Source organism: Phascolarctos cinereus, unplaced genomic scaffold, assembly GCF_003287225.1.
Source record: "Phascolarctos cinereus isolate Bilbo 61053 unplaced genomic scaffold, phaCin_HiC Scaffold_4;HRSCAF=312, whole genome shotgun sequence".
Lineage (NCBI taxonomy): Eukaryota > Metazoa > Chordata > Mammalia > Diprotodontia > Phascolarctidae > Phascolarctos > Phascolarctos cinereus.
In genome coordinates, this window is record NW_027555847.1 from 204,798,692 (window position 1) to 204,824,741 (window position 26,050).

General features: G+C 36.5%; 1 protein-coding gene across 1 annotated transcript in view; it reads left to right on the forward strand.

Moving 5' to 3' along the window:
• Positions 1 to 26,050, forward strand: part of SHOC1 (shortage in chiasmata 1) — a 143,628-nt gene that overhangs the window by 59,331 nt on the left and 58,247 nt on the right. The window contains exons 11-16 of the mRNA XM_078152859.1: positions 4,454 to 4,696; positions 11,824 to 11,971; positions 12,011 to 12,258; positions 18,551 to 18,682; positions 19,540 to 19,716; positions 24,932 to 25,036. Of these exons, the coding sequence (XP_078008985.1) occupies positions 4,454 to 4,696; positions 11,824 to 11,971; positions 12,011 to 12,258; positions 18,551 to 18,682; positions 19,540 to 19,716; positions 24,932 to 25,036 (1,053 nt within the window). The remainder of the gene's footprint in view (positions 1 to 4,453; positions 4,697 to 11,823; positions 11,972 to 12,010; positions 12,259 to 18,550; positions 18,683 to 19,539; positions 19,717 to 24,931; positions 25,037 to 26,050) is intronic.

Below are 26,050 nucleotides of genomic sequence, written 5' to 3' on the forward strand. Positions count from 1 at the left end.
CATCCAAGTATTTTATGATGAGACAAATAATCTGCATATTTGAAAACATCCAATTTTTTAAAAAAAATTTACCTGCCATCCAGATTTTAGAAACACAACAAAAAATTGAGAATTAAGGTCATTGTTATAAGAAAAATCCATTTTTGTGATACATTTTTGTTAATCTGTAGAGTTCCTTCCTAAGAAGTTTTTTTCTTCAGAAAGTATTAATAATATAACTGATAAAAAAAACTGATTTTAGTTAGATAGGGCATCTTATATTAGTTCTTCAGAGACTTGTATACTATGCTTAAAAATATTTAAAAGCACATAACCTGTGTTAATGAAAAGTAACATATTTTCCCAGTTATGAATGAAAAAGAAGGAAATTTTTACAATAATGGAAATGACACTTATTTTATAATAGGGCTTTTTGTTAAAGTGGGAAAATTCTACCATTGTAGTATTTTTATCAGCTCAGTATAGTGGGAAAAGCCCTGGGTCTAGGGTAGAGCTTGTGTTTGAATACTCTCTCTGGCATTTGCTGCTTTATGATCCTGGCCAAGTTATTAACCACTTTGGATCCTGTAAAATGAGGATAATCATATCCCCTACTTCTCAGGGTTGTTGTGAAGATCAAATGAGATAATAAATGTAAAGCACTTAGCCCAGTGCCTTAGCACATAACAAGTGATATATAAATGTTGTTATTGCTATTATTATTATTATTATTATTATTATTATTATTATTATTATTATATGACTAGGTATATTCAAGATGTTTAGAACAGATAGAAACAGTCTGAGAGGGCAAGGTACCAGCTGGGATACCAGAAAAGGCTTCCTGAAGAAGATGAGACTTGAGCTTGGTTTCCTTGAAGCTAAGCAGTGACATATTTAAGGAATTACAAACCAAACCCCTTTCAGAGTATAAACATTCTTCTAGGCACCCAGGTTCACAACATAAGAGTCAACTGTTAGATTGCACAGTGGATAGAGGATTGGGCTCAGAATCAGAAATATCTGAGTTCAAATCCTGCCTCATATAGCTATGTGACCCTGGGCCAGTTACTTAACCCCTCTCAGCCTCAATTTCCTATACAATAGGACTTGACCTCTAAGTTCCCTTCTAGCTCTAAGTCTTTCATTCTATGATTCACCTCTCTGATCTTCCCATATCCAGTTGTTTGCCAAGTCTTGTCAATTCTATCTCCTTATTATTTCTCCCATTTATCCCCTTCTCTCTATTCATACTATAACCAGGCTAGGTCAAACCCTCATCACCTACTGCCTGAATAACATCAATAGCCTTCTAATATATCTCCCTGCCTCCAATCCATCACCCACACAGCTATCACATTAATATTTCCAAAGCATAGGTCTGACAATGTCAGTCCTTTGCTCAGGAGGCTTTGTTGGCTCCCCATTGCCCTTAATACAAAATACAAATCCCTATATTTGGCATTTTAAAGCTTTCACAATCTGACTTCAGCCTGTCTTTCCAGGCTGATAGTACATTGTTTCCCCTCCTGTGCTCTATGTGCCAGCCAAACTCACCTTCTTGCTGTTCCACGCTTACAACATTCCATCTCCCACTTCTTTGCCTTTGAGAAGCTGTCCCTTCTCAATGAGAATGAGCCTTCTTTTCCACCATCTCCTCTTGGAGTCTCTAAATCCTTTCATTGTTATTCATCTCTCCAAAGGCTTTTTTCTGGATTCTCCTCCAACCAATGCATATTGTGCATTGTGCAACCAATGCACTCATCTGTGTGCATGATGTAACCACCTACTAGAATATGTGCTCCTTTGTGCAGAGGGCACCAAGCCAGGAAGGTTTGTTAACATGCTGGATGATGGAGTCAGGAAACAAAAAGATCTTGACAGGATAGAGCACTAGAGACATGTCAGCTAGAGGGGTGGGCTGAAACTAAGAAGATGAAATTCAGTAGAGATAAATGTGAAGTTGTGCACTTGGGTACCAAAACAACAGCAACAATTTCGTAAGTATAAGATGGGAGAGTTATGGATAGACAACAGTTGTTCTGAAAAAGATGTGAGAGTTTGAGTCCATAGCAATCTCCACGTATCAGTGTGATGTGGCAGCTAAGAAAGCTGATGCAATCTTGGGCTGCATTTAAAAAAGGAATAATTTCCAGGAATGGTAGGTGATATCCCACTGTACTCTGCCCTTGTCAGACCTCATCTGTAATAGTGTGTTCAATTTTGAGAGCCATGGTAAGGACATTAATAAGTTGAAGAATGTCCAGAAGAAGGAAACCAGGATGGTGGAGAACCTTAATCCCATGTCAAGATTTGGGGGGAGGGATGGGGGAAAATGTGATAGATAGCTCTCTTTAAGTATTTGAAGGGATGTGTTTTGACAGACTAGACCTCCTTCCTTTTGTTCCCAGAGGGAAGAACCAGAAGCAATGGGTAGGAGGGGGCAAAAAGTTAAGTTTAGGCTTCTATGTCAGGAAAACTTTCTTAACACTTGGAGCTGTCCAAAAGTGGCATGAACTCACTCCCTCAAGAAGTGGTGGGTTTCCCCTTCCCTTCCTTAGAAGTCTTCAGGGTGAGTTTAGAGAACCATCTGGAAATGTTATAGTGGGGATGCTTTGGGTGTATGAGTTGCACTAGATGGCCTCTGAAGACTCTTCCAAATCTCAAATTCTGATTCATTGAGGGGAGGGACTGTCTTACTTTTTAAATATATGTATCTCTAGTGCCTAACAGAGAACCATTTTGATTTCCACTATAGTATTATGTTATTATATTATTCCCCTTCACATATACCTTGTTACAGGCAAACTTGCCTGCTGGGTGTTCACCGTTCACAGTTCATAACCTGCTGGTGAGTCTGCCTGCCACGAGTCTTTCCCCATTGTAGTCTATCCTCTGTTCAGATGCCAGAGTGATAGTCCTACATTCCCATCTAACCATATCACCCCACTCTCCTACACAATAAACTGCACTGGCTCCTTATCACCTCCAGGTTCTTTATAACCCAAACCTAATTTGCCTTTCTAGTCTTACACCTTATTCCCCACCATACATCCTTTGATCCAGTGTCATGAGCGCTCCATTGCTCAGCTCTGGATATTCTCTCTGGCTCTCACCTATTTCTGGAATACTCTCCCTCCTTATCTCTGCTTCCTGGCTTCGTTCAAGTCCCAGCTTAGGTTCCATCTTTTACAGGAAGCCATCTCCAGCCCCTCATGATTTTGGTGCTTTTCCCTTCTGTTGGTTTTGTCTTATTTATGCTGCATATAGGTTGTTTGTACATATTTATTTGCTTGTTGTCTTCTCCCCACCCCCATCCCATTTGATTGTGAGCTTCTCAAATATGGGGACTGTTTTGTTTTGGTTTTTCTTTTTGTATCCTCAGCACTTAACACAGTGCCTGTCGTACAGTAGATGCTTAATAAATGACTATTGACAAAATGGTCTCCCATATCTAGAATGTACTTTGACCTCACTTCTGCTTGATACAGTCTTGGTCTTTCTTCCTTCTCTTCTTTTCACCTCCCTTCCCAGGATCTTTCTTTTAGACATCATTAACACTGTTTCTCTTGAAGTTACTTTGTATATACTTAATCACGTACATGTTGTATCACCCCTATAGAAAGTTAGGTTCTTCAGGGCAGTAGTACTTTCATTTATGTTTTTGAATATTCATAGTAAGCACCTAATAAGAGTTTGTGGAACTGAACTAATACCTCAGAATAAAAGTTTACAAATGCATACAGTCATTTGCAATCCTTTTTAGTATTTATTTTCTTAGCTGTTTGTTTTATATTTATTCTTCTCAACAGAAGTTGAAACTTTAGTATTAATTTTTAAAATAAGTACATTTTAAAAACTATAACCATTTGGGCCAAATAACTGTTTTTTGAGATAGCCTACACAAGATGAAATTCATTATGAAATACCTCCCTTTTTCATACAAAGAATTATATTTTATGGTTTAAGTACAATTTCTGCAAATTTTTCCAAATTGTAATTCAGTGTCAGAATACATAAGCAAAATAAATTTTAGTTTCTTCTCCTGCTAGCATTAGGGTGGTTTGGTCTTTGTTAAAAGAAAATAGCAGTGTGCCAGTCTTCCCAAAAGATGGGAAATACTTATTTGTGACTTGACCACCATACCCCCACATCTCTTTTGTTCATTTTGGATATCCAACTGTGTTTTATGATTTTACTCCTTAATAAGTTGGAAAGTTTTGTACTTAAAAATATTTTCTTTTTTTATTTTTATTTTCTCTATATAAGTTAAATCAAATGTATTTTAAAAGTGCAGATGTGCCTATTTCCAAATGTTTGTTTATTCTAGGAAAAATTGTTAAAGATGACTTAAATTTTCATAATCATTTTAAAGTGTAAAATGTTTCATGACAATATAGCTATATTTCCATGATGTTTTTCTAAACTTCTCTTTGCAACTTTTGTGAATTATTTCTGCCTATTTGTTTTTCAGTGCCACAAATTGAAGAGCCTATAACACACTACTCAATTACAGCTTTGAAACGAATATTTGCTGTTGAGGTAGAAATCATTATGCTTGATTCATTAAAAGAAGAATGGTGGAAACAAGAGGGACTGAACATGATAATGACAGATACCTTGGAACATCTGACTCCAGATCTGTGTTATCACAATCAAAATGAAGATATTCCAACTCAAATGGAGATATTGCCTGTAAAACCACTTCAGCTGGAGTGTAAGTAACCAATCTTAAAACCATTTCTTAGAGGGTTAGAAATTTATAGTTGCCTGGTCGATGCTGGTAACTGATTAAAGGAAACATTTATAATTACAATTTATATTTGTTGTTCAGTCATGTCCTACTCTTCATGACTCCTTTTGGGGTTTTCAAGGCAAAGATACTGGAATGGTTTGCCATTTCCTTCAGCTTATTTTACAGATGAGGAAACTGAGGCAAACAGGGTTAAGTGACTTGCCTAGGGTTACACAGCTACTAAGGATCTAAGGTCACATTTGAACTTAGGTCTTCCTGACTTATAAGCCGAGTGCTCTATCCACTGTGCCACCTACCTGCCCCAAAGCAAATATACACTGTGTTGAAAAAATATGTATTAATACTGTACTCTGCATTTTTGGAACAATTTTTGCCAGAAACAGTTTTATTTAGCATTAATATAATGTCCAAGTCATTTCTAGCTTAGAAAGATACCTAAACTGGCTTGTTTCCCCCATGCTCTCTGACATGTCTCTACTTCAAGACAGTTTAAGGTAACATTTATAGGACTTTTGAACTAAGAAAAGATCATAGTGTATTAATATATAGTTTGCGATTAACAAGCCAGAATAGTCTCTACTCAGTTCCTTCCTGGACCATTCTCTTCATGAATTGAAAAGGGTTCTCTCCCTGTGATCAATATTTTAACTTTAAATTTAAAAAAGAACACTACCTTAGGTGGATCATGATTTCAAGTGGGTGAGAAGCAATGATCTTTACCTAGGCTAGAGTTAAATTTGGTTGTCACCCTTAATTCATTTCCCTAAAAAAAAAGTCCTTAGCTTTTGTTCTACAGCTTTCCAAAAGGAAATCTTAATGTTTTCAGTTGAACCTAAAAGGAGGTTTTTAGTATCTTTTTTTTTGGGCAATTGGGGTTAAGTGACTTGCCCAGGGTCACACAGCTAGTAAGTGTCAAGTGTTTGATCTGAGTCCAGGTTTGAACTCAGGTACTCCTGACTTCAGGGCCGGTGCTCTATCCACTGCACCACCTAACTGCCCCGTGGTTTTTAGTATCTTTCCACAACTCCTAACTTTTTGCTTAAAATTTGGAAAGGACCCACTTCTCTGTTTCACTTATAGAGTTTTCTTTAGTTCCTAACTCTTTCCAGCTTCAATGATAATATTGTTATTAACAAATAATTAATTGCTTAGTAAAATTATTTCTGTTCATATCAAACTAGTCACTATTCATTTGTTCATTCAATAAATATTTTTTGAGAGTGCAACTATGCACTTATTTGCAATCTATTGTATGAGGTGTTATGGGAAAAATTTTTTTAAAAAACAAGTGCTACAGTCACTGCCCTCATGGAACTTACATTCTAACAGAGATGATAAGATATGTACTCAAATAATTATCATAGAGAGTAGGCTGTGAAAGTATGACAAATGGGGATAGTAGGAGGATATAGTTAACAGTACTGATGCTGCTCAAAGGTTGAGGAACATGATGACTAAAAGAATTTCATTGAACTCAGTATATCACAGGTCATCACTGAGTAACTTTTGAGAGAACAATTTCTGCAGTGTTGAGAATACTATAAGGGAATGGAGAGTGTGAATAGGTTTAAAGAAGTGAAGGCATCAGTGTAGACTACTTTTAAAAGAAATTTGATAATGATGGTGAGGACAGAACTGGGGCAGAATCCTAAATTCAATCTAACACAGTGGGGTAAAATCAGAATGTTGCAGCTAGAGGGGCCCTTAGTTATCATCTATAACCTTCATCATTCATAATCTTCATTTGCAAATGTGGAAATTGAGGCTCACTGAGGTTAAGTAAGTTGCCTCATTGGTGTCAGAACAAAAAATTGAAATAAGACCTTTTAATTCCTAGTGCATTGCTTCTTCCACTGCACCATGCCACTTCTTCAGAATCAAGGGAGTATTTTTTTATTGTTTGTTTTTTGTCTAATACAAGAGAGCCAACATGACATAATAAATAGAGAACCAGCCTTGGCCTCAGGAAGATCTGGATTCAAGTCACGGCTCTGACACATACTTATAAACAAGTCACTTAACTTCTCAGTCCCTCCAGGAAAAACTATAATTTGCAGAAGTTACTGATTGCAGTGGTAGAGAGAGGTTCCTCCATAGAAATCTCCCTATACTGATAAAATCAAAAGTCTGAACCAACATCTAATCCATTTAGTTGAAGAGTAAGATAATGACACTAATATAATGAAGGAGTATTTGTATTTGATGGGATGCTATGAAGGGAAAGAGTAAATGGATAATTAGGTGAGGGTGTTAGCTAATAAATTTGATTGGTGGACACATACCCACAGATTGATGCAAGAACCTGGCCGGGGAGTAGAAAATGGGTGTGGGGAGCATGTTGAGGAACATGGGGGAAGCAACATCTTTAACTCAACATGTCTAAAACTAAATTCAATATCTTTCTCCCTAAACCTTACCTTCTTCTAAACTTCCCTATTTCTATATTAGGCACCACTATCCCTCCAGTCTCCAAAATTCATAAGGTTAGCATTATCTTCAACTCCTCACTCTCCTCTACCCCACATATCCAATAAGTTACCAAATCTTGCCATTTCTACCTTCACAGTGTCTCTTACATCCAACCCCTTCTCTACAATTACACAACTCCCCACTTAATTAAGGCCCTTATCACTCCTCACCTAGGTTATTGCAACAGCCTCCTTCAGCAGGCTCCCTGCCTCCAGTCTCTGCCCACTCCACTGCTGCCAAGGTAGTTTTCTTTAAACACAGATCTGACCACATGTATCACCTACTCATCCAACTCCAGTGGCTTCCTGTTGCCTCTAGGATAAAATAGAAACTTTTTTGTTTAACTTTTAAAGCTCTGTGCAGTCTGGTCCCAGTCTCTTTCCAGCTTCATTGTGTATTACTGCCTTTCCTATACCTTGTGATCCAGCCAGACTGACCTTCTCTCTGTTCCTTATATATAACATTCTATGTCCCATCTCCAAGACTTATTAGTTGTCCCTAATTTTTGTTATGTAATCCCTCCATGTTTCTATCTCACTTCCTTTAAGATGCAGCTTAAGTACCATCTTCTGCATGAGTCTTTCCTGATCCATCTAACTGCTAATGCCCTCCATCCCAAACTACCTCATATCTAACTACTTTGTATATATTTGTATTTATTAATTTTATGTTTATGATATATATATATATATATATATATATATATTTGTACATGTACTTGTGTCACTCTGTTAGAATGTAAGCTCATTGAGAGTAGGAATTGAAATAGAGAAATAAACAGAGATCTCAGAAAATCCCAGATCTCACCCAAAGGGAAAAGTGTCTAATAGTGAAGGAAGCTGGGGATAGGGACATGTTCAAGATTCTGGCTCTTCCACGTATTCCCAGAGTCTTTTTCCCATGTCAGGGATCTGTCCTGGAATAGAATCTTAAACTGTATTTCTTCTTCTGTCTTGGAGTTGGAAGCCTGAAGAGCTGGATGTCTCTTTTCCAAAACTCTCACCAACTCCACTTCTGATGCAGGTGTGGAACATTGAGTTGTCAATAACCAAAGAGGGCAGTCCCATGCAAATGGGCTTTGAGCTACAGGTTACACTTGTATCTTCCATAATAGTAACTGTTTAATAAATGATTGATTGATATCCTGTTTTTGATGAAGCCATGCTGTTTTTTTCATCATTGCTTCCTTTTCTAAATTTTCATTAATCATCCCTTCTAATAATATATTCAAGAATTTTACTAGGAATAGTAAAAACTCATTGGCCTATAGTTTATAGATTCCCCTTTTCATTTTTTTGAAAAAAAGCATTATTTTTTTTACCCTTCTTCAGCCAGAATCACAGAATCTCAAAGTTTTAATGTCATCTAGTCCATTTTATACCTAAATAAGGATCCTCTCCCCAACATATCTATAAGTGGTGACCATAAAGCAGCCCATTTCTCTTTTTAATAACTAATAGTTAGGAGGTTTTACTTCATCTCAAGCCTAAATTTGCCAGTTTTCAACTCCATAGTGGATAAAGTAGTGGATTTAGAATAGAGAAGACCTGCATTTAGGTCTTAGACCTGACACTTACTATCTATGCAATCACAGGCAAATCATTTAACTTCTCTGAGACACAGTTTCCTTATCTGTAGAATGAGAATAATAATACCTACCTCAAGTGTAAAGTGTCTTGTAAACTTTTTTAAAGCACAATACAAGTCCCAACTGTTAGCTCACCCATTGTTCCAAGGCAAAGCTGAACAAATCTATTCCTTTTTTTACCTGACAGCCCTTCAGATATTTTAAGACAGATTATTATGTTTAGGTATGTGCTGGTAAATGTTAAATAACCAGCTTTCTGGGAGAAAATATATCTGTATTAGTAACATTTAAAATAATTAACATAATTATTATGTCATAATTATGTTAATAATTATAATTTATAATAGCATAACTATTGTGTCATATTAACATAATAATTATTAAATTATAATAAATATTAAATAATCTGCATTATTAACATTTTCTCCATCATTTTCTTAAGCCTAGGCAATCAGCAAAATAATAAATTAAGCTCTGATTTGTAGCATTTGCTGATTTCCAAGGTGTAAATGCTCACATTGAAAACTTAACAGTCATCTCTTCCACAAGCTAGCTGCAATACACTCCTGAACCTAAGGCATTTCTTCTCCAGGTTAAACATAACCAAGTCTGATAATTGATCATGTGTCATGAGCCTAAGACCTTTCAAAGTCCTGGTTGCCCTCTTTAGACGCTCTCTAATTTGTCAATGCTCTTCCTAAAATATGGCACTTAGAACTGAATACAATATTCAATGTGAACAGAGTAGAGTACAGTGGGACTGTCACCTCTGTAATGCTAATGCTTTGCCTGTCTTGCTGCAGTCTATGATCATGTGACTTTTTTTGATTTTCGTAGCATATTGTTGACTTATATTGAGTTTGCAGTACACTAAAACCCACAGGTTCTTTTTTCAAGCTATATGATATCTGGCCACATTACAAAGGAAGGGATAGGGATGTGTCCAGAAATGACTGTGGTAGAAACACAGAAGTTATCACTAAAACTTATTTTAAATGAAATGAAATTCGCTTTTCTCTTTATATTATAATTTAGTTAACTTTTTTTTTGAAAGCATGTTTTAAAAGGAAAATAGACATCTCTCTTTAAAATATATCTGACTTTTTATGTAATGCTAATGTTTTTCCAATATTTAATTTTATATTTTATATTTATTATGGATTAAGGAACATTACAATCACTGAAAAATTGAAGTTGATCACCCAGATAGCACTGGAGAGCCACATGGTGGGTGTGAATATACTATAGCCCATTTCAAACACTTACATAAGATAAGTGTTGGAACAAAGGAATGAATGAAAAAACGTTTACTGTGTGATTGCTATGTACAAAATACTGTGCTAAGCACTAGTGATTCAAATATTAAAAAAAGATAATCCCTACTTACATTCTGTTGAGGCCCCATGGTACTTCGCTGTTTTTGCAACAGCAAAGCCAATGGTAATGAATCTTCTTTAATGTTATTTCTACTGATATAAACAGTATCTGTTTCTGATGTTCGTTTGACAATGCCAAGGACTTTGAAGGCAAGAACTTTCTTTTCTGGGTCTTCAGTAGCTGTGGCTGCCAAAGAGGCAGTTGCCTAGTCACATCTTGTAAGGATTTATTCCCTGGATACTACCTTCAAGTATTGTTTGGGAAGCATGGTCAGTGGGGATAGGGGAGAAGCCATACTACCATTCCAGAGGTTCTCAGGCTTATTTGCTCATTAATAGTAGCTGGTCAGCTTTTGGGTCTTTCTGGGAAAGATTGTGAATCCATTCTCCACAGAGTTTGCTACCCTCAATTATGCCTAGTCTAGAGGCCAGGCTGAAAGCAGGGCAGGCAGTATGGGGGGAGGGGTGGCAGGTAGCATTGCCACTCTTGGGCTCTTGGTTGTCAGAATCCTTGGCTTTCTCTAGCTTTTGGGGTCTTAGGGAGGTGGGGATCAAGGTGGTATGACTCATCTGGCTCTTGACACCCCTTTCTTATCTTCCCCAGTATATTTTTGGCTTCTTCTAGGGTGACTGGCCTGCCCTATGGGTGGAAATCAGTCATCAAAGTCATCAGAATATGATAGAAAAAAGATGGACTGGTCACAGAAGAGCAGTGGATAACCAAAGGCAGCTTGCATGCTCTGCTAATCCTTGGATTGTCAAGAGAATATGAGAAAGGGCCCTAGCACACTGAATGTACCACCTTTGGCAATCTTATAAGAGCACAAGAGTTGTAGAGGATGAGTGGACAGGCATATGTAGGTTGTAATCTACATTGCTGTAGAAGCTACATTAGTGAAATCACAGATCCACTAGATACTGAAATATTTGACTTTGGATTAATATATGGACTTGTAATAATGGCTACAATAGAGAACAGCCCCAATTTATCCATAATCTTGTATTTTTGTGCTTGTTTTGCACCAGGGCAAAAGTCCAGAAATACTCTGATTTATTGGTTTTGGAAATATTATCTTTTACTGTCAATTTATTCTAGAATAACATTTTTTTGGGGGGTGAGGTAATTGGGGTCAAGTGACTTGCCCAAAGTCATACAGCTAGTGTTATGTGTTTGAGACTGGATTTGAACTCAGGTCCTCCTGACTCCAGGGCCAGTGCCCTATCCACTGCACCACCTAGCTGTACCTCCTAAACTTTTTTTTTTTGCCTTTTTGGTGAGGCAGTTGGGGTCAAGTGACTTGCCCAAAGTCACACAGCTAGTAAGTGTCATGTGTCTAAGGTTGGATTTGAACTCAGGTTGACCTGACTCCAAGGCCAGAGCTTATCTACTGTGCCACATACCTTCCCCAACAAAAATATTTTTAAAATTGAATTTTAATTGAATACATTGCACTAAGATTTCATTATCTTTGTAGAAAACCTTACAAAGGGAACACATTTTAAATGTTCAAAGCTGAAAGTAGATAAAGTTGCTATACATTATTGTCAAACTATACTGGTTAGATTACCACAGTAAATTATGCTCATCAGGATACTTAGTTATAGAAGGCATGTTAAGTATATAATTGGACATTTATTTTTATTTTTATTTTCAGGGTGGCTTGAAGAAAAATGTAATACTATTGTCAAACTCAAAACCTCTCCTCCTTGTATGGCTCCTACAGAGAAACCTACAAACAATAACTTCTCACTTGTTCAAAAGAGTCCTTCAAAAAGTGTACCACATACCTGTTTTCCTGATATGTCTTTTGAAAAACCAACAAGAGAAGAAAAGACAAAGAGTAAACCAGAAGAACTAGTTTCTACCATAGTCAAAGAGGGAGAAAAGAAAGATACTTATGAATCACTAGACTACAAAGCATTAACTGTTGAACCATACACTTCATCAGTAAGTTATAATGTATCTTTTGAACCTGGTAGAAAATATGAGGATAATTTGGATTCTTTGAGCAACTTTATCATTCTGAGAAACAAACATATGACCATCCTATCAGAACCTCAAGTTATTATGGATGATAGCCAAAAAGAAGGTAAGGGAGTCTTTTAAAGCCCAACACTGTCATTTTTCCTCATTTCAAAATGATATTTTCAAGAACCTGATGAGAGAATTCATAGTATCATAAAATGGGAGGAAATCATATAATTCAGTCAGATTGTAGAGTGGAAAGGAACAACTTTGTGATATTATTGCGATATATATTTACATATTTGAAGGTGTAACTGATGAAGTATACATGTGTAAAGAAAAACTCATATATAACAACATTTTCATACCATGCACATTTACATGTAAATATATATATATATATATGTGTGTGTGTGTATATATGTATATACACATGCATATATACACGGATATGTATGTATATATGTGTGTCTGTGTGTATAATTTGATCATCACGGCAATTCTATGTAAAGAAGAATAGTAAGAGATAAGGTTGCCGGGATAGATAGAAGGTTTGAACTTCATTTTTCAGGCAGCAGGCTATGGGATGTTTTGTAGCAACTGTTCTGACTATGCCACCTTAGAAAATGTCTTTGCTAAGAGCTAATAGTAAGGGGCGGAGCCAGAATGGCCAAGTGAAAGCAGTGACTTCCTTGAGCTCTCCCCCAAACCCCTCCAAATACCTGTAAAAAATGTCTCTAAACAAATTCTAAAGCAGCAGAATCCACAAAAAGACAGAGTGAAACAAATTTCCAGGCCAAGACAACCTGGATGGTTGATTGGAAAGGTCTATCGTGCTGGGCTAGGAGAGGAATGCAGTTCAGCGTAGGCGCTGAGGCAAAGACCAGGCCTCAGCTAGCCTCAAGCAGCCCTCAGAGGACTGAATCACAGGTAGCTGTAGTGGTTTCCAGACTTCTCAACCCACAAACTCCAAAGACAAGTTAGAAGGTCAGTAGGAAAAGTCTGTGACCTCGGTGAGAAGTCACAGTCCTAGCCCCAATCCCAGCACAGCACCAGGGCAGCAGCTGCTTCTGGAGCTTCTGGCTCACAGACTGAAGGGGAATTGAGTGGCTGAACAGAGGGGGATTGCATGGATCTCTTTGCTGGTGCTGAGGCAGGATTCTCTTGCTTTGCCCGTACTTAGATCAGAGTCACAGTTCTGGGTGGCAGTCCTGGGGCAAGGAGTTACAAGGCAGAAAAGAGTGCTTGTGGTTACTCATAGACCAGAGTACAGGCCAGGAAAGGAGTAAACACCTTGACTTTGATCATAGCACCTTGGAAGAAGTGAAAATTTACAGGTTCCTAGATGTGTCTCTGAAAACAGCTGCACAAAACCCCTGAAGCTTGGAACAGTACGTTCTCTACACTGGAAGCAGACTCCTACCTTAACAAAGAGTTTAAACCTTAAGTAATTGGATGGGAACATGAGCAAACTGTGCAAAAAAAGTCAGACCATAGAATCTTTCTTTGGTGACAAAGAAGACAACAAAGTCAAAGCTCCCACGTCCAAAGCCTCCAAGAAAAATATGAATCAGTCCTAGGCCATGGAAGAGCTCAAAAAGGATTTTGAGAAGCAAGTACGAGAAGTAGAGGAAAAACTTCGAAGAGAAATGAGAGTGATACAAGAAAATCATGAAAAACAAGGCAACAGCTTGCTAAAGGAGACCCAAAAAAATACTGAAGAAAATAACACCTTAAAAAATAGCCTAACCCAAATGGCAAAAGATATCCAAAAAGCCTTTGAGGAGAAGAATGTCTTAAAAAGCAGAATTGGCCAGATCAAAAAGGAAGTCCAAAAGCTCACTGAAGAAAATACTTCCTTAAGAATGAGAATGGAGCAAATGGAAGCTAGTGACTTTATGAGAAATCAAGACATTGTAAAACAAAACCAAAAGAATGAAAAAATAGAGCACAATGTGAAATATCTCATTGGAAAAACAACTAATGTGGAAAATAGATCTGGAGAGAGAATTTTAAAATTATTGAACTAGCCATGATGAAAAAAAGAGCCTAGACATCATCTTTCAAGAAATTATCAAAGAAAACTACCCTGATATTCTAGAACCAGAGGGTAAAATAAAAATGGAAAGAATCCACCAATCACCTCCTGAAAGAGATCCCCAAAGGAAAACTCCTAGCAATATTGTAGCCATATTCCAGAGTTCCCAGACCAAGGAGAAAATATTGCAAGCATCCAGAAAGAAACAACTCAAGTGTTGTGGAAACACAATCAGAATAACACAAGATTTAGCAGCTTCTACATTAAGGGGCTGGAGGGCTTGGAATATAATATTCTGGAGGTCAAAGGAGATAGGATTACAATCAAGAATCACCTACCCAGCAAAACTGAATATAATCCTTTGGGGTGGGGGGGGGGGAATGGACATTCAGTGAAATAAAGGACTTTCAACCATTCTTGATGAAAAGATCAGAGCTGAATAGAAAATTTGACTTTCAAATATAATACTCAAGAGAAGCACGAAGAGGTAAACAGGAAAAAGAAATCATAAGGGACTTATTAAGGTTGAACTGTTTCCATTCCTACATGGAAAGATTAAACATTTGTAACTCGTGAGACCTTTCTCAGTATTAGGGTAGTTGGAGGGGAAAAAATTAGATAGATAGATAGATAGATAGATAGATAGATAGATAGATAGATAGATAGATAGATAGATAAAGGGCACAGGGTGAGTTGAAGATGAAGGAGTGATATCTGGAGAATAAAATTAAGGGGTGAGAGGATTATACTGGGAGAAAGAGAAAGGAAGAGGTAGAATGGGGTAAATTATCTCACATATAACAGGCAAGAAAAGGCTTTTACAGTAGATGGGGAGTGGGAGAAGGTGAGAGGGAATGAGTGAATCTTATTCTCATTGGATTTGGCTTATGGAGGGAATACCATACACACTCAATTGGGTATGGAAATGTATCTTATCCTACAGGAAAATAGGGAGGAAGGAGACAAGACAGCAGGGAGATGATAAAGGGGAGGGCAGATTGGGGGAGGGGATAATCAGAAACAAACACTTTTGAGGAGGGATAGGGTCAAAAGAGAATAGAATAAACGAGGGGCAGGATAGGATGAAGGGCAATATTGTAAGTCTTCCACAACATGACTACTATGGAAGTTTTTTGCATGACTACGCATGTATAACCTGTATCGAGTTGCTTTCCTTTTCAATGAGGTTGGGTGAGGAGAGAGGAAGGAAGAAAATTTGGAACCCAAAGTTTTAAAAACAAATGTTAAAAATTATTTTCACATGCAGCTGGGAAATAAGATATATAGGCAATGGGGTATAGAAATCTATCCTGCCCTACAGGAAAATAGAATGGGAAGGGGATAAGAGAAGAGGGGGGAGATACAAAGGAGGGGATAAGAGAAGTGGAGGAGGGAGATAAAAGGGAGGACAGATTAAGGGAAGGGGTATTCAGAATGTACGTAGTCTTGGGATGTGGGGAGGGGGGAGATGGGGAGAAAATTTAGAACTCAAAATTTTGTGGAAGTGAATGTTAAAAACTAAAAATAAATTATGAAAGGAAGAAAAAAGAGCTAATTGTATCTTCTGCCTGGTTGTTAATAGGAAGGACATAGATGAGAATAGACAGAAAGACAGATACATAGATAAAGACATATATATCTGTATAGATATAGATATGTATAAAACAAACTTTTAAGTTATATATTTTTAGAAATAAAATAAAGCTAGCTATTATTAGCTATTAAACAACATTATAGGCCAAAGAATTACTAACTATACCTTGGACACAATGTGTGGGCATTCCTGCCTCCTTGCTTTGGCTCACAATGCCTTTAATATAATAGATGGTTAATAGGTGTTGGATTGTGTCACCTACCATTGAGTCAGTACTAACAAATAGGATGTATTCTAGAGGAAATTAATAATCATAGTTTTATGTTATGTTGCAACTCTAACAGTATGGATTTATTCAATTCAGAATATATTTATTGAATACCCAGCGAGCATGTGTAAGTGAAAAAAGTGAGTATCGCCCAAAGATTGACAGATCATTACTTCTTGGGGTTTTAAATGGCAAACAGAAGGATAGCATGTATGTGTGTATGTATATACAAAAGCTGTGTAAATCAACACTGCTAAAGATGAAAATCTTTCTAAATTTGTTAAAGTACATTGCTATTAAGAGATTACATTGCCATCTAGTGACTGTAAGAGGAATTGCACCTATAGCATAGATAAAACAGTTATTTTAGATCTAACCAATTTTCCTATTAAATGTCGTCACTGAGATAATGATTTTTATGGAGAATGCTAATTTTTTTTTCTTTATGAGGCAATTGGGGTTAAGTGACTTGCCCAGAGTCTTACAGCTAGTAAGTGTTATGTGTCTGAGACCGAATTTGAACTCAGGTCCTTCTGACTGCAGGGTCAGTGCTCCATTGACTACACCATCTAGCTGCCCTGAGAATGCTAATTATACACCCAAAAATAAACTTGATGAAATTTATTTTTGAGAATATACATGTGTAAAACTAAAATATTCATTATAGGATAAGTTACATAGTTCCATTTTAAATATTTCATTACTAATATATTTTTTAAATGACAGATACTGTTAAGTGTAGCACTTTTAGTCAAAAATGTTTTCATTTCAGCTCTGCCAAAAATTAGTTTTACATCACCTAAATATCAGGGCCATATTATAGTAATACAATGTGTTATATTTCTTTTGACTTCTCCCTCATTGTATATAGCATATACACTGTAGATAAAATATGGTTTATAGATCTAAAAGAGACAGTAGAGTCCATCTAGTCCAGCTGTCTTCCTTGACAGCTGAGTAAATAGATGCCCAGGACAGCTAAATGACTTGCAAAAGGTCATATAAATGTTAAACATCAGAGACAAGATTTGAACCCAACTCCTCTGATTCCAGAGTCAGAGCTCTTTCCACTGTATGATGTTGCCTCCCTCTTATAGAAATATAATCAATCTTAGAAATCATTCAGAAATCTCCCATTTTAAAGATGAAGAAACTGAGGCTCACAGAGGTTACTTGCTTAATATCCCACGGCTAGTTATTTCCAAAGCTAGAGCTAGAAGTCATAACATTATCCATTACTTGTGCCCTTTCATTCTATGTTACTTGAGTCTTCTAAGTCCAGATCCAACTTTATTCACCTTGCCAAAGTATATATGTTGATTTAATTTGGAACATCTTACGATATTCATAGATTTTCCTGATCTTCTGCAATAGATATTAGTACATAAACTGAAATTATCTTCATGATAGTATTTTTGCAAGTGCTTATCATGAAAGTAACAAGGCAATATGTATAATTATCCTGTGAAATGAAGGTTCTTGTTGCCTTTGAGTGCATGATAAAATCAAGTGCTTTATTTGCTTCTCCAAGGAAAACCTGTGAGCGATCTATCTTTCTGTTTAGCTCTAACTTCATTTTGTCCTTTAGTTTAATTTATAATGAGAAAATCAGTATCAGTATGATTCACTTCCTCTAGCAATATATCCATTCATTGGACAAAGAGCTCACATTTAGAGCAGTTAGTATTTACATTGTATAAAAAAATGGGTATTTATATAGTCTTAGCACCCTCCACCCCCTTTTCCTATCTTTTTTTTTACCATTACCATAGAAGCAAATAGGCTTACTTAGACTGAAAACTATTTTATCTTTTTCTTTGTTTCATGAGTTGCCATGAAGGGTATAGTGTCTAGAGCCCTGGACCTGGAGTCAGGAAGATCTAAGTTCAAATGTGACCTTAGATGTTTACTAGCTATGTGACCCTGGACAAGTCACTTAACCTCTGTTTGTCTCAGTTTCCTCAATTGTAAAATGAGGATAATAATAATATTTACCTTCAAGGGTTTTTGTGAGGATCAAATGAGAGTATTTATTTATAAAGTGCTTAGCACATTGATTGGCACATAATAGGTGCTATATAAATGCTTATTCCCTCCCCTTCTCCATGAACAAAGAATTCTTCTTATTGTCTAGCTCTAGTGATTGTCCAGCTAATTGTCCAGCTTGCTAGTGATGAGCCTCTCCATACTTAACTAGACTGGACTCCAGAAAGCAAACACAATCTATCACAATCACAGAGGCTGTTGCTAGAAGTATTTCCAGCATGGTGGAACCTATCAGAGCTTGAGCTTTGCTGGCCTAGCTCTTGAGAACTGGCCACCCCCACTCCATAATGAAACATCTGAGTTTTACTTCATTACTGCTCAAGAATTGCTCATTGAGTTGAATTTAATATTCATGAATTTTAATGATCTTGGAAGGGTTATAATCTTTTGATAAAAAGTATTACTTATTTAAGTGATTTATATATGACATGAGTTTTTCCTGAACAACATACAAATTTACTGTGTTTTAGAATCCAGAATGCACAGCAAAGAGGAATGTAGTCTGACCCTTGAAGAAGAGAATCCTACTGTTTGTAGAGAGCCGTCCCCTGAGAAAAATCAAGAAAAGGAGATGAGTAACGTCACTGAAATTCAAGCAACTGGTGTGTTATACATTTTAAAGTTTATTTAACTTTAAAGTACTTCACTAGGATGGCCAAGACTACCTTTATTTATCATGTCTACTACCTTCCTCCATTTGGTTCAGCTCTACCTAGTTAAAATCCCTTTCATCGGTTCAGCTCTACCTAGTTAAAATCCCTTTCATCTGTTCACTGTTAGCACCTTCAAGCTCTCTCTATAGTTGTGCTTTATGTCTGGAACGCCATCTCGCCAACTCATCTCTCTCCTATCATTTAAACAAATTCCTACATTTGTCCTAGAAAATAAAACCGTTAGTTGCCTCTGCTAATTTTGGAAATGAAATTTCATGGCTGTTCTGTCTTATCTTTTACCCTTGATTTATGTTTGGTTAAAATAACTTACTATTGGTTCACAATATCAGATTAAGATTATTATTCTGTTATCTGTGTCACAGTATCTGTCTTAGGTTTTAAATATGTAGGAGAGGGCAGATAATAAAACTATATAATAATCTTTGTACAGTGCTATGTAGGTAATTAGTAAATGCATTCTAAGAATATGATAATTACTCTTTTGTAAACCTATCTATAACTTAGATTACAGAGTTTTTTCCTGCATAATCCTGTATTATTGTAGAAATATACTTCTCATAAAAGAAGTTTCTCATGGTCCCTTGCCTAGAGAAAATTAAGGTCTTATAAAAGAAGTCTGTCCTTTGACCGTGCCTAGAGAAAATTAAGGTTTCAAGCACAAGAATATTGATAGTATCATGATGAGTTTTTTGAAAAGTAATATAGTTTTTTAATTGATCAACAAGAGAGTAGCATCTGTCTAACAAGTACCAACCCCTGACTTTCCTACTTTTGTTTTTTGCCAGAGAGCCAGTGCCAGGCATACAGTCTCTTAGAAGCAATGGCTACTCCTTTATTGAAAAAACTTGCTTGCCATAATAATCTTCCTACATCAAACTGGAAATTTGCCACTCTTGGCTTTGACCAAACTAGATTTTTCTTAAAGCAGCAAGAAAAAATAATAAATGACATTTTTCTTCAAGGTGAGTGAAAGTATAAGCTATATTCCTTTAAATATACAGATAGATGCTTATATATAGCATATCTACATTAGTAAGTTTACTTTATCTACCAATAACTTCAGTGTTTCATAAATTTCTATAGCTGAAAAATCCACCAACTGGTAGCCAACCTAGAACTCTAGGTTGATCCTTAGATAGCAGACATGCCACTTATTGTCAGGCCTATACTTAAAGCCTTTGTAGTGCCAGAGAGTACTGAATCTGGAGTCAGAGAAACTGGATTCTGATCCCAGTTCTGCCATTTACCTACCTGTGGGATCTGGGACAAGTCCCTTAACCCCTTTGGGCCTCAGTAACCATTTCTATAAGATGAGAATATTAGACTAGATAACCTTATAGGCTTCTTTTAAATCTAAATCTGTGCTCCTCTGATTATATGTGTATATGTATGTACATATAGAATAACTAATGCTTATAGAGTGCATTACATTCATATACCATACTTTGTACTTTGATGGGCGTCCCTGTAGTTTCCAGTTCTTTGTCACTACAGAAAGAGTTGCTATAAATATTTTTGTGTATATAGGTCCTTATCTTCTCTCTTTGGGGTATAAACCTATTAGGGCATAGTTCCAAGTTGCTTTCCAGAAAGGCGGGCCAACTCACAGTTTTACGAACAGTACATTAATGTGCCAGTTTTCCCATACTCCCTCCAACATTCATTATTTTCCTTTTTTGTCAAGTTTCCCAATCTGATGAGTGTGACATAGGACCTTAGAGATGTTTTAATTTGTATGTCTTTAATTATTAGTGACTTGGAACTTTTTTCCATATAGCTACAGGTAACTTGGATATCTTCTCTTGAAATTGCTTTTAAGATCCTTTGAGCATGGCTCTAATTTACATCAGTTCCATATATATCTTGGACGTGAGACCTGCATCAGAGAAATTTGCTACAAAGATTTTTTTCCCAGTTAACTGTTTCCTTTCTAATCTAAGTTGCACTGATTTTATTTATCCAAACCTTTTTAAATTTATGTAATCAAAATTGTCCACTTTTACTTCTTGCAATCTTCTCTGTCCCTTGTTTGGTTGTGGGCTCTTCCCCACTCCATTGATCTAAAAGGTAAATCCCAATTAAAAAACAATATAGAACTTCTGAAAATCAAAAAAAGATTCACTCAAAAACACTAAAAAACAAACAAAAAATAGTGTTCAATAAGCCCAAGAGCATAAGCTTCGTGGGATGAACTCCCTATTTTACAAAAATTACTGGAGAAATTGGAAAACATTTTGGCAGAAATTTGTTTTAGATAACATCTTATACCATACTTGTCACCTGTGGTCCTGAGGGGACCCATTCCCCTAAGGAAGTTTGCCTACTAAGAGTTTACGCAGACTGTTATCAGTCCTGGAGAAGGACTGATCCCAAAGAGAGGAGTCAGTCTTTTCTCATACTTCTGGCTCTTTATCTCCCAACACTAGAGTTCTGGGAAAAGCCCTTAAACATGCCTCATCCCTGGGGTCTCCCCTAAAAAGATTAACAAAGCTGTCTTCTAGAAAAGGTACTCAATGTACAATGTAGATAGAAGATGGCTGTATATTTCTTCTTATTGTTCAGTCATATCTGAGTCTTCATGATTTCTTATAGAATTTTTTTGGCAAAGATACTGGAGTGGTTTGCCATTTCCTTCTCCAATGGATTAAGGCAAACAGAGGTTAAGAAAATGACTTGCCTAGGGTCACACAGCTAGTAAGTTTCTGAGGCTGTATTTGTATTCAGATCTTTCGGATTCCAGGCCCAGTTCTCTATACACTGAGCCACATAGCTGCCGTATTTCTTTTACCAATGAAGAAATGTCTAAAACTCATAAATATACATTAACAAATACCTAAAACATGAAACAAATAGTTGATTGCTTATTACACTCTCTGAAAGATAAAGGCATTTGGAACTACCGAACTGATGTTTCACTTTTATCTCTGACCTGTACTGTCTCTGTAGTCACAAGTCCAACACTGTAGGTAAGCCAGGGGATAACTTGGGCTTTTTTAGTCTTTCCAGCTGTGTCATCCCCCTGGTAGAAGTACATCTTCTCTTCTGAAAAACAGTGCAGTTGCAGGACGAATCTCTTGCTAGGCTCCAGCACTGACTCAAGAGCTCCTGAACTCATGAGGTAGCAGCCAAGCCTAAAAACATCTATCTCTCAGTGACCTTTGCTCATAGGGCAAACAAACAGAAAATACTGTCAGGGACTTAAAATTCAATCCCAGACTTGACAAGGCATGCACATGTATTCTTAATGCCGCGTGCTCACAGATACCAGTGTTAACTGGAGGTGAGAAAGAGAAATCCAAGGGAGAATCCCAAACAATGTTTTCAGAATTAAAGAAGACAGAGGGAGAGCCAAAGCCTTTATCCTCCCCTTTTATAGCCTAAGTGGGTGATTTTAACTGGCGCAGTCATTTAACACAAGCTGTCTCCCAAAGTGTAAGCCAGAGCATATGTCCAGCCTCATGGAACGTGAGCATGCAGACTTAGATCCTTGGGAGGTGTCCCATTCCAGCAAATTGGGAAGAAAGGGGCATCTCTCCTAATTATTACAAGCTCGAAAATGTATATACTACCTGAATATAAAGGCTCTCACAATTTTAAAAAATTTGAGAATTAAATCACATATCAGTTATGGCTAAGATGAAAATTCTTAAGCAGTCAAGTATTAGAGAAGATTGCAGATGATAAAATGGATAATTCCATTTTTAGTTATATGAAATTGAAGAGCTTTTGCACAAACAAAATCAGTGCAGCAAGGATAAAAAGAAAAATATGAATTGAGAAGAAAAACCTTTGCATCAAATATCTCCAATAAGAGTCTGATACCCAGATGGTACAGTAGATAGAGCACCCCAAGCCTGGAGTCAGTTCAAATCCAGCCTCATACACTTATTAGCTGTGTGGCGCAGGCAAGTCACTTAACTTCTTTTGCCTCAGTTCCCTCATCTGTAAAATAGGAATAATGATAGCACCTACTTCCCAATGTTGTTGTTAGGATCAAATGAGATATCTGTTAAGTACTTAGTAGTGGCACATAGTAAGCACTATGTAAATGTTACCTTTTATTATTATTATTATTAGAATTAGTGGTAATCTATAACAACAAGATTCATTCCTCTAGTTGCTAAGTGGTTAAAAGATATAAACAAACAGTCCTGAAAAGAAGGACTGTATATATATATATGCTGTGAGACAGAATTGATATGTTGTTTGGTTTTGCAAAATTGCTTTTTTCTTTCTAAATCTTTGTTACAAGGGATGAATTTCTGGGGAGAGGAGGTAGGAAGTCTATATTCAGAAATAAAGATGACAAAAAAATCAATAAAAATAAGATGTTTAAACTGAATATATCTATAATTTTACCAGGAATAAAGTTTAGCTCATGAGCTAGAGTTTATAGACTTCACCCTCTTCGCATTTTTGAGGAGTAAAACAACAGTCCTAAGACACCTCTCTTGTGCTATACACCCAAAGATCAATAATAGCTCAGCAGTTACATCTGTAAGGGTCTCTTTAAGCACTGTAATTCACCCAAGTCTTCTTACTTGAGCAGATTAAGAGGAACTACATGCTTTTATTATCTCATTTATCTTGAGTTTCACTCTGAGATGACCATTTTTGTTCTGTCCTTTCTAATCAAGAGATCATTCTCCTTGGAACAGAAGAGAAGAACAAAATAAAAGGTCTGAGTTATTCTGTTTTCTCACTGTCATCTGTTATTATCATCATCTCTTCTAATTCTGAAGTCTTCTTTGATCTTTCTCTTGTTCCCAATATAGCTTTAAAAAAAAAAGCTATTGAAATATCGAAGAAAATAGAAAATCTCAATTACCAGAAGACTACTCTTTATAAAAAGAAAGAGGACTGCAACAAAAGCAGAACATTACCTATTAATATAATTTAATGTGATTTCTACTGGTCACAGATTTGGGATTATTTTAGTATAGACTGAGTTTTTGAAGGTTTGTAGAGTTATAGAGCACAGTGGTAATTGTCATACTAAACACAGGGCCAAGTGCCACTTAAATATAATAGCACAACTAGATCCTCTCTTCTCCAGCTCTCTAACCCTAGTGGCAGAGTCTACTTAACCCCTACTTATAGACTCCATCCTGCCACAGGTACTGGAGTCAAACCTATTTACTGGCTAGATTTCTTTCTCAAAGACCAAGCCTTAAAGCCAATTCACTCTTGAAGCCCTTAGATTAGATGGCTCTTTTCTGGGCCCTCCAGGCTCTGAGTGAATGTAAATAGTAACTGTTTCTCTTTTGGCCAGCAATCCTAAAGGTTTTCCCCTCCCAGTTTGATTTTTTTTTAATTAAAGGGACCCTCCCTTGACTCACTTCTTAAATAGGCCTATTCACTGAATGGCTGTTACCTCACTCAAAGTAAGAACCTGAAAAGACCTCAGCTTAAAAAGGCCAGGGTCTCCCATTGCATCCTGGGCCATCTCCAGTCGTCCAGATGAATATCTGGCCACTGGAGGGAGATGACTGTGAAGGAGAAAGTGAGGTTGGTGACCTTACACAGCCCTGTCTCATTCAAATCAAAGTCAATTGTAAGTCATGTCATCAGCTCCCTGATGTCATGGTCATCTTTGAGAACAAAAGACAAACACAACAATCCCCAATCAAGGAACTTTACCAAGTGAGTATAGGTGCTTACTAGATTCTTATCACTGTATCCAGGATTCTCAGGAACTAGCTTCCTTCCTTATTTTTCAGCCCCTTTAATAATTGAGTTTTCTACCCCTAACACCCATTCTCTCTGTGACTGAGTGTCACTTCTGTCAATCACTTGCCTTCTTAAGCCTAACTATGGCTAATGGTATTGTGTATTCTACCTTTTAATTGTCACTTTCTCTACTAAGGGACCTACTTTCAGATTCCAGTCACTGCTTCCATATTCCTAAAATAACTGATCCCTTGCTAACCCTTTGCATTTTTCTAGGTAGCTAGCTGGTCTGGACTTATGATCCAACCCAACCCTTTGCCATTTTAGCCCTACTCATCTCTTTAGATCTCTCTTTTTTAAACAACAAAGGCTCATTTGACATTTTAATTTTTGAATTGGCTTGGGAAAAATTAGGAAGTATGTATTTTAGAAACAGCATTTATGTAAGATTTAAGTATATGTGTGTGTTCTAACATGTATATCTAAATATACCTTTTTTTCATTTAGATAAAAATGATGAAAGAGAAGTAATATTGAAACAAGCAGCACTGGTCCATCTTTTGGTAACAGTTCGAGATCTCCTCTTAATGTGTACCTTGGACACAGCACTGGGTTAGTTGAAAAGTAATTCAGTTCTTCATTTTTTACCTTATCCAAGTAAGACATCTTTTAACCCAGAAGTTGTCATTTAAAATGTCCTCATTTTATTAAAATGTGGATATTTTCCAGGAAATTTTGTAGCATTTTCATAATATAATCCATGTTTTGTTTGTATTTCTAAAACTACTAAAAATTGACATTTGTATGTTATTCTTTAATTGTATTTGAATTGGCTATGAAAAATATTATATCTAATAATTGGAATCACAAAAGAGCCTAAGGAAGGCATACATTTATAATTCCCATGCTGCCTTTTAACAGTTAACATTAATATTTTGCCTTACAAGTTGAACCAACAAGAATTTACTAAGCATACTAGAACTACAAAGGCAAAACATAGTCCCCGTTCTCAAGGGGTTCGCAATCTAATTGTAAAGACTACATATGAACAAGATATGTGCATATATGTGTGTGTGTGTATGTGTATGTACATGTATGATATAGATAGATATAGATAGATGTACATACACACATACACACACACACACACACACACACACACACACACACACACGATAAATTGGAAATGACCTAAGAAGGAAAGCACTGACATTAAGGAGGCTCAAGAAAGCCTTCTTGTAGAAGGTAGAATTTTAGCTGTAAGAAATCAAGACATTAGGAGATAGATATGAGGAAGAAGAGAATTCCCGGCATTGGGTATTTACAGTGAAAATTCACAAAGTTGAAAAATGAAGTATCATGTTCAAGGAAAAACAAGGAGGCAATTATAGATGTTTAATAAATATTTATTGATTTGCTACTTATCATTTAGGTGGGATATGCATAAAATATAGGCAATTTCCTGTTTATCAAGTAACAATATCTTGATTTAGCCACATTTATGTTACTAATAGATTAGAGTATACACAATAGGAATGATAAAACCAAATCATTTTTTACATTTCACACTACACAAAGAAAAATGTTTCTAAAATATCAAGACTATGAAACTGATCTTACTGTGCT